At 44.0% G+C, this 12,493-nt stretch overlaps 1 protein-coding gene across 1 annotated transcript in view; it reads left to right on the forward strand.

Moving 5' to 3' along the window:
• The first annotated feature begins 438 nt into the window (after positions 1–438).
• LOC139201161 (receptor-type tyrosine-protein phosphatase beta-like) overlaps positions 439–12,493 on the forward strand; it is a 31,949-nt gene continuing 19,894 nt past the window's right edge. Inside the window, exons 1-3 of the mRNA XM_070830414.1 lie at positions 439–1,248; positions 4,835–5,093; positions 10,370–10,633. Of these exons, the coding sequence (XP_070686515.1) occupies positions 439–1,248; positions 4,835–5,093; positions 10,370–10,633 (1,333 nt within the window). The remainder of the gene's footprint in view (positions 1,249–4,834; positions 5,094–10,369; positions 10,634–12,493) is intronic.

Below are 12,493 nucleotides of genomic sequence, written 5' to 3' on the forward strand. Positions count from 1 at the left end.
CCCACTTCAGTCACAGAGCTGTCAGTGTTAAACAGCAGCCATATTGTCTCCTCGAGTCCGGCTGTGCTCACGGCTGACCCGTCCACGGATGTGTCGGAGAGTTCGTCAGTTAGAGGCACCGCTAAGACGACAGCAGGTCGCTACGAAGTCTCCACCATGTTCTCCTCCTCCGTCGGAGATGAGTCGACAGAAGACGTGACTCTGGTTTCCTCGACGGTTTCCTCAGAGACGAACACGACTGATCTTCTGGTCACCTCTGATGCTACCGTTGGTTTATTTGCTGTTTCTGACACCGACGCAACTCAAGATACAACTTATCATCATTCAACAACTGACAATCAGACCCTGCACAATAAAACCTACTACCTTCTACCTGAAGCCACCACACCTACACCTACACCTCCTCCTACGACCGCTCATGTGCCTTCAACAGCAGATATGGTGTCTACGCCGATCACGGAGACGGATCCACCATCGACCCCTCGAGCGCCGTCGAAGAAAACTTCCCCCGCAGTCATCTCGACACTGCTGACGCTCTCTACGGAGAATCCAAAAATGTCAGCGAGCACCATGATTGAAGGGGATCCTGAAGGGATGTCCACCACCACCTCAGCTCCAACTGTCCCACCTACGAGTCCAACAACAACACCTGCAACCACAGCCGAACCCACCACCGTCCCCGTGACCTCGATGAAACCCACCACAGCCGATGCAACCACAACCACATCCGTAACAACCACGACGATCACAACACTTAAAACCACAGAAACGACCACAGACGTCGTAACAACCCCAACTCCGACCACAGACGTCGTAACCACCCCAACTCCGACCACAGACGTCGTAACCACCCCAACTCCGACCACAGACGTCGTAACCACCCCAACTCCGACGACAACCATGAAAACAACCATCATAACCACCCCAACTCCGACCACAGACATCATAACAACCCCAACTCCAACCACAGACGTCATAACAACCCCAACTCCGACCACAGGCGTCATAACCACCCCAACTCCGACGACAACCATGAAAACAACCATCATAACCACCCCAACTCCGACCACAGACGTCATAACCACCCCAACTCCAACCACAGACGTCATAACAACCCCAACTCCAACCACAACCATAAAAACAACCATCAAAACCACACCACCAACCACAACCAGTGCCACAACACCTGCAGCCACGACGACCACCGCTCCTCCGACTACAACTACACTTCAAACCACGACTACACCTGTAAGTACCCCTTTTTATTTACATTTAGATCCATGGATGCTGCTGTTATTTTATTATTTGATGTTTCATTTAAAAGTCTATATCTGAACTAATACACACAGTATTTATAGCTTACAGTAGTTTGCTGTGACACATAATATGTCCTGTGGTGTTGGACAGCTATGAACTGGTAAAGACTGATAAAATATTTTGAACTTGAACTCAACAAGATAACACAAAAAAAAAAAAACAAAGAAGGAGATGATAAAATGATCATAAAGATTTCAGCCTCATTCCGAAAACGACGGCAGTGATTGTTTTTCAGTGGAGTTAAAACAACCAGTGTTTACGTCGGAAACCTTTGGTGGCTGCAGTAAATATGACGAGAGCAAAGGAGGAAGTCCGGTGATGTAGAATAAAGAGCGACAAAGGTAGACGATCGAGGTCAAACACAGGACTTTCCACCTGGAGACCACTTTCCATACAACCGAAAATCAATGTTTAGCGACTGTAACGTAACTGATAATACAACTTATGTCACATACGTAACATAACTTAACATTCGTCACGTGACGTACTTCATTTCCATAACTAATAGACTCATTTTAGCTTCAACCGCTCAGTTTTGGTGCCTAAACGTAACCCAACTGTGACTGAACACTAACCAAATATCATGTATGTAAACATAGCAGAAGTTATTTGCTTGAACCGCTCATGAAAACGCTCTCGTCGCTTCGTGAGTCATTGGAAACTGAGCTGTTCTCTCCTCTTGTTTTGAGGATGTGTTGAGTTTTCTATGTGACGTTCTCATTATTGATCCTGAACATCTATGAGAGGAAACCTGACAGTTTTCCACTGAGCAGCTGAGGTGTCTGCTTTAAGTGCTAAGTGGGCCAAGATCAGAGCCCTGTGGGACTCCTCTTGTACTCTCTAAGAATTTCTCATTGTTGTCTCATTGTGTCATAAACACAAAGGACTTGAACTTTGGACTTTTATCAGAGAACAATGTTTCATCAAGATTATGCAACAGACTTTTCATCTAGCGCCATCATTGGCTCAACGGCATCCCATCAGCCCCAGCTGGACTTTGTGTTTACTGCTACATAGCTAATGTTAGCAGGCTAAGCTAACATTTAGGTGAAATAGCAAAAAAAATGACAGAAGATAAAAGAAACAGACACACTGACAGTAACATTAAGCAGTTATGATGATAGTGCTTAAAGATCGTGTATAACTGATTAGCCATTGACTTCCAGCTACTCAGCTATCTTCAGGATATTTTATTGAACTTGTGTTTTACAAATAAAAAGTAGTATTATTCAGTATAAATTAAATATATTCAGAGGTGGTGGATTACTCTGTCTAGAATTAATGATTAAATGGAATAATAATAATACTATTACTGTGGGAAAACACTTACTAGTTACTAGTAAACGTACAAAAGTATTATCAGAAAAATTTATTTAAAGCATGAAAATAAAAGTACTAATGCAGAATGGCTCCTCTTGCAGTGCATATTATTATAAAATATTAAATTGTCATGTTTTTCTGAATAATTACCACATATAATAACATTTTAATGCTCTATCATTGGTGCCACAACAAACATAATAGTATAAGATGTAGGAAATAGAAATAGAAATATAGACCAGGGGGTCACAGTCGGCTGTAAAGTACAAAGAAAGAATAAGTATGAAGTGTGAGTAATACTAAAGTGTGCAGGTGCTCAGATTTAATGTTAATTTGAGGTGTTTCAGCTGGATGAGATCAGCTGCAGATGTAGATAAAATGTGAATTATAAAGTTTTTCTACTTTTATGAGATTATTCCTCCAAATGAAAACGTTTCTATAATTAGCGCCTCTGTCTCTGGCTCTTGGACCTGAGGCCGCTTCCTGATTGGATAACTCTCATTCAGCCAAAACAATAGCTGCTTCTGCTCTGATTGATGGAGCCCAGTTTGATGCTAAAGGTCATCAGAGAAAGTCCGAGGCGGGCAGGAAGGAAGGCAGGGTGGGGTGTCGGTCCGCGGAGAGCCTGCCTGCTTCTGCTCACAGCGCAGTGGAAGTTTAAAGATCGATGGATCCCTCCGAGAGAAAAGCGCCCGGACTGTAAACTGATAAATGTGACTGTGAGGAATTAAACCCCCAAAAAAGTCTCTGACCTGCGGGAGGATGTGTGATAAAGACGCTCTCATAAAGCAGACTCCATCCGCGGAGGTGATGCTGCAGGTTGTGAGGATGTAGATGTGGATGGAGTTGGCCTGGGACACTTTTACGCACGACGTGCCAAAACTCCAGCGCGCGTCCCGTGTGGATAATTAGAGAAGCGCGGACACGTTTCTGTAGCTTCACATCCTCGGTATGTCAGCTCATCTGGGAATGGTCCATGTTTCTTTTCTGTCGATTGAACGGACGGATTTAAATCAGAGGCCGCGATGCTCAGATGTTTGATTCTCGGTCTGATTTGGAGCGTAAACGAGGTGAGTTAACGGATCTGCGTCTGTTTTTTCATGGATTTTACGCATTCGGGGCTGATGATCGCTGCGTGGCGCACTGAGAGAGAGAGAGAGAGAGAAATAATTTAATGATACATGCAAACTGCAGATAATCAATAACCTGCGTTCAGTTGCGTTTCTGTCTCCTCAAAACACCAGTAATCAACGGCTCAGATCTCTAAAACACAAACACAAACATAAGGCCTGTTTACGGGATTATGTGAGACAGATTAAGATGCTAAAAACTCAGATTCTTACCAATAATGTTTCTCTACCTGCAGCCACCAGCAGCAGAAACAGGTGCGTCTCATCCGCAGTCTCCAGGTTTTTGATGCGTAATTTTACGCTTTCATCCGTCCAGTCTGTGTGCGTCAGATTGAAGCTGCCAGACAAAACCAAACTCCAGAGAGTTTTTTTTTCAGTCGCTGTTGGCAGCCTGATGGATTTTCAAGTAGAGGAGAAATTACTGTGCATGTGTAAACACACCCAGCCTTTTAAATCCGCTAATTAAATGAACATCAATCAATTAATCACCAAACTAAATAATGCACTTAAAACACAGGGCCTGTGCAATAATTTGAGTGGAATATAATTTATTCTTTGGCATTTGTTGCTTTTGTATCTTTGTACTTTTATGGTTTTGTTGTGCTTTGAATTTCCTTGTATTTATTTACAATGACAATAAAAGGAATCTATCTATCTATCTATCAGTCTATCTATCTATCTATATCTATCTATTCATGAGAAAAAAGCGCTTTTAAATCTAATTGTTTTATGAAGCTCATCATGTTCACATTGACAGTAAATATAAATTCAACATCTTCTGTCCTTCAGAACATATCCCACATGTTTCATATTGATATTTGAAGTTGATCCGTATCACAGACAAACAGTAAACTACCTGCTTTTATACTCTCAGCAGTATTTAACATGATAATAATCTATATATGGTTGTTTAGGTAGTTAGTGGAAGCCGAACACAAACTTCAGCTGACTATAACCTGGAGGAAAGGAGTTGGGTCTTTGTCAGAGAGGCTCTGGCAGAAAGTCATTTGTGCATTCAGGTTGTAATCTCACTGCTTCACCTGTCATGATTCCACTTCCTGTTTCAGGTCCAGACCACCGAGGCGTCCCGCTGCTCCGCAAACTTCACGGCAATCAGCTCCAGCTCCGACTCTGTTGAGGTGACGTTCACCGCCGCCGGCCTCTCCTGTAACTTCACCCTGTTCACTGGTGAGGACGCCGCAGACTGTGACCCGTACGGAGACGCCTTCAGGTGTCAGGTCACGGGTCTGGAGCCGGGGACTTTGTACCATTTGACGCTGGTTTCAAGGAAGGATGGAGAGAGGAGCAACGCCTCAGTGCGCACAGGTGAGAGCCGGAGCAGAGAGGTCACCTGCTCTAATGGGAATTCACAAGTTTTTAGACACTCCAGTAAACCGTGTTTGTGTTTTTTACACAAAGTGAAACACACAGTGGCGTCCAAACATCTCAGATCTCACTGAAAATCTCTAATATTTTCATTTAAACCTGGAAATAATGAGAAAGTTTGAAGATACAGAAACAGCTTTTTAAAAAAAATGAAGATTTAAGTTATTGCACTATTTCTAGCAATCAAATTTAAGCAAGCAGTTAAGTTGGTCAGTGCCACAAATTTGCTAGAAAAAATGTCTCTTAAATATTTATTTTCAACTGTTTCTGATGTTTTCCAGGTTTTTAACGTGGTCTTTGACTTTTGGACTCGTCAGGTCAGCAGAAGTTTGCTTGCACGTGATTTAACACAGTCACTACTTAGTTGACCTTAATTGGGCGGTTTGTGGCCCAAACTGCCCCTAAAAAGGTGACGAGTTTGAGTTTATTTATAGAGCAACTCACTTCCTGGAGTTATAAAGACAGGAAACAATCACAGGACATACGTAGCGTTAAAAACAGGTGTATGACAGTTACATTATGGTATAGCTGGAGTATAAGGTTTGTGTCGCAAACTGAGGTTCAGAAAAGACTTCGAAACCTCTTTTATATACAGTCCATTTCCTCCCTGTGTTCACTCCCCTGCTCATAGTTGTCATCCAGTGATTTGTACACGTGTGGATCCAACAGACCATCATTTAAAGCTGCCGTGTGTCGATGATAAAACCCCGAAAGCTTCCAGTTAATCTCCCATCAGAGGACGGAGGGTCGGACGCCTCCCTGCTCTCCACATCCTTCAGTACAGCCTCAAGGCCGCCTGCTCCGCCTCCTCCAGCACCGGTTGTTCAGAGCGCTTGTGGCTGCAGGCCGGTCGCTCAGAGCCGCCGTGACCTGAGCTCTCTAACAATGGTCTTCGTTGCATCTGAAGTGTTTGTTTCCAAAAACACCCCCACCGCCCTCGCCCCCCCCCTGTGGGCCACTTCCCTCCTCACATTGTTTCTGCAGCAGCGGATGCAGGAGGCCTGTTTTTGTAGGACACGAAGATTAGAGAGTTTCTTCTCTCGAGAGCTGACGGTTGATCCGACTCTCTGGGGACCGACAGCTGGTCACTTCAGCTTTTATTGGAAATACTTTGATTATACGCACGTTATAATACACACACAGAGTCACAGGACCTCTTCATGCAACAACTATATTCAAACAGGTAAAAAAAGAGAGAGCAGCCTTAACAGACACAAACACAAGTGTCACACTCAACTCACCAGTGAACACAATATCCTGTTAATCTGAATCACATCAGGTACAGCTTCTATGACTCAGGGGTGTCAAACATACGGCCCGCAGGCCAAAACCGGCCCGTCAGAGGCTCCAATCCGGCCCGAGAAGACAAGTTTCAGGTCGTTCATAATGTTAATATGTCATTTTCAGAATGTACTTGTATTTTTTGGCACTAAAACAAAGGGAAACATTTAGAGTTGTCGTTATTTAAAGGTTATTATGCTGTGGTTTTACTGGTCCGGCCCACATTGGGATCAAACAGGGCTGCATAGATAGATAGATAGATAGATAGAAATACTTTATTGATCCCTGGGGGGAAATTCTGGTGTCACAGTAGTATAGTAAAAGTGACCACCACCATGAATACAAACAATAAATAAGCAAAATAAAAATGTACAAATGTTGTGTGTAGCAGGTAGATAAATACAAAGTGTACCAGATGTAATGTGCAGGGTAACACTAAAGTGCAAGTTAAATAAAAACTGTAGTGCAGGTTTTAAAGTCCAGTAGTAACATGTTAATGTTAAATGGCAGAGGGTGCTGAGAGCTCTCTGCCAGCTAGTTATCAAACTAGCAAAAGATTTTCTGTATCGGATGTGTGTATGCATGTGAACTAAAATGAGTTTGACACCCCTGCTATAACTAGTGAGGCGACCACGTTTAAAAAAAATTACAACGACCAAAATTTTCCGGATCTTTTAAAAGTGGCTTGAATCAGCTCTGACGGATGAGGCAGCTTTTTTCCCAGATCGCACCTGATTGATCTCAGTCTTCTCAGTTTGTTAATCGTGATGGAGGCGAAGAGGCCGAAGAGGATGTTGATGGAGGAGGTTAAGGAGAGAAAAAGAAAGGTGCAATTTGTATTTACGACAGTGGTGTTGCAAAAAGTGACGTGTGAGGCATTTAAAGGTTCAAAAACGGTGTAAAACTGTGTTTGGAGACGTCACAGTGAGCAGGCGTGTCTCTTAATTAAGCCTCCAGATTCTTGAATTCGTGGTATTAGAGACATAATGTCCTCGCGGTGTCACCGAGCTGCCAACAGGAAGCAGTGAAGTCTCCTCAGGGGAGGAAGCCATTATAAAGAACAGGTCAGAGTTCAGGACCGAGTTGTACTTTTCATGTGTGTGTGTTTCCTGTCCGGACTCACACCAGCTCCTTGAAGACCTTTTCATTCTTTAAGCAGCTAAAACAATCGTATCGACGTCCTCCATCTCCGCTGCTGCTGCCGGCCTTCGTCCTCCATCGCTGCTAAAAAGTCAAGTTGTTCAAGAGTTCAGGTGAAGAAAAAAAAAACTGTATACTTCACAAGACAGCTAGGACAGATTGACTTTATGTCCTCGAAGCATGTTTTGTTTCCATTTCCACCATGATAAGAGAGATCCTGCAGTTTAATGAGAAACTCTCTAATAATGACTTAGAGAAATGAATTATTTTCTCATAGTTTGGATATTTGGAAGATTTTTTTTGGCTTCATGCACCACTGAGCCTCCAAAACTGTGTCCAGTCCTGTTTGTTCATGGTTTTCATCCTCAGACTTGGTTTTTCTTCCAGATTTTGCACATCGAAGACTTTACTGAAATGACATCTGCATAAAATGTAAGAGAGTAAAAGAAAGAGTAAAAAAAAAATATCTGTGTTTTGTGTTTTTTTCTCTGTCCTGTCTCAGACCCGGTCGGTCCGGCTCACCTGGACGTGGAGCTGGATCAGGAGCTGGCTCAGTTTAAAGGCCAGCCTGTGGTCCTTGGTGGCGGTTCTCCAGGTCTTCGTGTGTCCTGGTCTCGCTCTGCGGGTCAGGTGGATTGGTACGATCTGACCCTCAAGGACACCAGCTCCGGATCCACCCGCTGCACCAGGGTCTGGGGCTCTGCGGCCCCCCGGTCCGGTTTCAGCTCCCTAGCCGCCGGTACCCTGTACACCGTCAGCGTGGTGGCTACAGCGGGGAACAAGAGTGCTCCACCTGTCCACACCTCAGCAGCTACAGGTGAGACTCAACAACACAGCGGTGCTAAAATCACTTTATATGAGAGATTTTGAAGTAAAAAATGTCTAAACCTGACCAATCAGAGGAGAGTCCTGCCTAAACCTGACCAATCAGAGGAGGGTCCTGTCTAAACCTGACCAATCAGAGGAGGGTCCTGTCTGAACCTGACCAATCAGAGGAGGGTCCTGTCTAAACCTGACCAATCAGAGGAGAGTCCTGTCTGAACCTGACCAATCAGAGGAGGGTCCTGTCTAAACCTGACCAATCAGAGGAGGGTCCTGCCTAAACCTGACCAATCAGAGGAGGGTCCTGTCTAAACCTAACCAATCAGAGGAATGTCCTGTCTAAACCTGACCAATCAGAGGAGGGTCCTGCCTGAACCTGACCAATCAGAGGAGGGTCCTGTCTAAACCTGACCAATCAGAGGAGGGTCCTGTCTGAACCTGACCAATCAGAGGAGAGTCCTGTCTGAACCTGACCAATCAGAGGAGGGTCCTGTCTAAACCTAACCAATCAGAGGAATGTCCTGTCTAAACCTGACCAATCAGAGGAGGGTCCTGCCTGAACCTGACCAATCAGAGGAGGGTCCTGTCTGAACCTGACCAATCAGAGGAGGGTCCTGTCTGAACCTGACCAATCAGAGGAGAGTCCTGTCTGAACCTGACCAATCAGAGGAGGGTCCTGTCTAAACCTGACCAATCAGAGGAGGGTCCTGCCTGAACCTGACCAATCAGAGGAGGGTCCTGTCTGAACCTGACCAATCAGAGGAGGGTCCTGCCTAAACCTGACCAATCAGAGGAGGGTCCTGCCTGAACCTGACCAATCAGAGGAGGGTCCTGTCTAAACCTGACCAATCAGAGGAGGGTCCTGTCTGAACCTGACCAATCAGAGGAGGGTCCTGCCTAAACCTGACCAATCAGAGGAAGGTCCTGTCTAAACCTGACCAATCAGAGGAAGGTCCTGCCTAAACCTGACCAATCAGAGGAGGGTCCTGCCTAAACCTGACCAATCAGAGGAGGGTCCTGTCTAAACCTGACCAATCAGAGGAAGGTCCTGCCTAAACCTGACCAATCAGAGGAGGGTCCTGCCTAAACCTGACCAATCAGAGGAGGGTCCTGCCTAAACCTGACCAATCAGAGGAGGGTCCTGCCTAAACCTGACCAATCAGAGGAAGGTCCTGTCTAAACCTGACCAATCAGAGGAGGGTCCTGTCTAAACCTGACCAATCAGAGGAATGTCCTGCCTAAACCTGACCAATCAGAGGAGGGTCCTGTCTAAACCTGACCAATCAGAGGAGGGTCCTGTCTAAACCTGACCAATCAGAGGAGGGTCCTGTCTAAACCTGACCAATCAGAGGAGGGTCCTGTCTAAACCTGACCAATCAGAGGAAGGTCCTGCCTAAACCTGACCAATCAGAGGAGGGTCCTGCCTAAACCTGACCAATCAGAGGAGGGTCCTGCCTAAACCTGACCAATCAGAGGAGGGTCCTGCCTAAACCTGACCAATCAGAGGAAGGTCCTGTCTAAACCTGACCAATCAGAGGAGGGTCCTGTCTAAACCTGACCAATCAGAGGAGGGTCCTGCCTAAACCTGACCAATCAGAGGAGGGTCCTGCCTAAACCTGACCAATCAGAGGAGGGTCCTGTCTAAACCTGACCAATCAGAGGAGGGTCCTGTCTAAACCTGACCAATCAGAGGAGGGTCCTGTCTAAACCTGACCAATCAGAGGAGGTCATCGTGGACTAAAAGTCAGTTCCGGCTCCAAAAAAACAAAGATGGCCAAACTTGGCTTCAAAATGGCGGTCTACAAACCACGTCTTTTATACAGTCTATGTCTTACATTTAATAAATGGCTGTGATTGGCCGACGTGGGTCACTTCGGCCGGAGGGGGAACCAGATGGATCTGCCGGAGAGAATAAATCATGAGCTCGCAGATTCGTCTGGTTCCCATATCTTTCTCTTGTCTTCCTCCCCCAGCGCCGTCACCTGTTGGCGGCCTCCAGGTGGCGTCCTCGTCCTCAGACAGCCTCGGCGTTTCCTGGCAGCTCGGTCCGGGCCGAGCGGAGCGGCTCCGGGTTCTGCTGACGGATCGGGACGGGGTTCTGCTGAGGAACGTCACGCTGTTAAACGCCACCACCTCCGCTCGGCTGGACGGCCTGCGGCCCGGGACCCTGTACACCGTCACCGTGGTAACAGAGGCCGTCGGCCTGCAGAGCTCCGCCTCCAGGCAGGCTGTCACAGGTGAGTATTATGGGATGTTCTCAAAGTTTTTGAAGCTCTATGAAGCCCTTTAGCCTCTTTTAGCTCCTTGTTTTGGTTTTCCACTCCAGTTTAGTCTCAGTGTTTCCAGATCCTTTTTTCTTGACAAATAAAATAAATAAACTATTTTTCAAGTTGAATTGTTGAGAATAAAGTTTTAGTTTTAGTGCCAGGCTTAAAAAAGAATAAATCAGGTGTTTTTGTTCTTTTTCCTTTTGCATTTCAACATAAAGGTCAAAATTTACACTTTAACATTCGTAGTTTGATTTACTCAAAAATCAGACTTCAATCTTAAGATGTCCAGTTTATTAAAAGTCTAAAAGTGTTTTATAGGAAACTAATCATGAGATTCTCTGAAAGATAAATACTCAACGCTCGATGGCAAAACTCAGGTTTTTAGGTGCTTTAACGTCACTAAAGGTTTTTTAACTGAAACTTGAAAGACTAAAAAATTAGCAGATTAAAAAAATGTTACAATCGACTCTTAAATCAATAAGTTTCTCAAACAAAGAACCAAAAAAAATTTACATTTTCCTCAAATGTGAAAATTTGCCATTAAAATAATAAATAATAAAAAATAACAATAAATAATTAAAATAAATAGAATATTTTTGTGCTTTAGACTATTAGTCAGACAAAATTATTTTCTAATGCTTTATAAACCAAACTATTAATCGATTAATTGAGAAAATAACACACAGAAATCAATGAAGCCCTACTTATTTTGATAAACCTTGTAGCTTTATTTTGAAGGCCTGCCATTCTACCACGTTCCTTCATCCACCTGAAGGCCCTTTTTTAGGAGAAATGTCTGCAGCCTGTGACGCTCGGGGGAAATTTCAGCTCTGATGGTTTCTCAGCAGTTGAGTCACTGTGCAGCGTTTTGTTTTACTTTCCACACTCTGCTGTTGTTTCCAGGATATTTTAGGCTCCTCTCCTCCCTCCCTTCCTCTGACTGCAGCTGGTCATCTGAAACCTCGCCCACCCCAAAACTTCCTACAGCTAAATAACTCGGCTCAAACCTGCATGACACCGACTGCTCGGGGGACTCGGGGTCTTCTGAGAGAGACGTTTTCAGCAAATCTTATCATACAAGAATTAAAGTTTCAGTTGTTTTAATTTTAACACATTTTTCTAAAGTTATAGTTAGTTAATAGTTAATATTTTCATGAGACAAATAGACAGCTTATGGGACAATAGATCCCCCAGACAAAGGCATATATAAGCCCCCCCACCCCTCCTAATTAATACCAAGAGCCCCAGACTGAAAGAGATGCTCTTTTTGATCATTTTGTGTCTCTTATTGATCATTTTGTGTCTTTTTGATCATTTTGTGTCTCCTATTGATCATTTTGTGTCTTTTTGATTATTTTGTCTTTTTTATTATTTTGTCTCTTTTTGATCATTTTGTGTCTCTTATTGATCATTTTGTGTCTTTTTGATCATTTTGTGTGTCTTTTTGATCATTTTGTGTCTTATTGATCATTTTTCATCTCTTTTTGTGTCTCTTTTCAACCATTTTGTGTCTCTCTTTGATCATTTTTCATCTCTTTTTGATCATTTTGTGTCTCTTTTTGATCATTTTGTGAGTCACAGTGATGAGGAGGTATTTAGATCCTATTTAGATGCTTATGAGAAAGTACTGATACGACACTGTAAAAAATTACAAGTAAAGGTCCATTGAAATTGTGACTTAAGCATGCACTGTAAGTATAATCAGGAAAATGGACTTAAAGAGTACCTCCCATAATTTTTAAACCTGGGCCCTATCTTTACATATTTTGTGTTCGAAAAGACTGGTAGGTTCAAAGACTTTTGGAATTGGTCCAATAATCGCACCTG

This window comes from Pempheris klunzingeri, chromosome 5, assembly GCF_042242105.1.
Source record: "Pempheris klunzingeri isolate RE-2024b chromosome 5, fPemKlu1.hap1, whole genome shotgun sequence".
NCBI lineage: Eukaryota > Metazoa > Chordata > Actinopteri > Acropomatiformes > Pempheridae > Pempheris > Pempheris klunzingeri.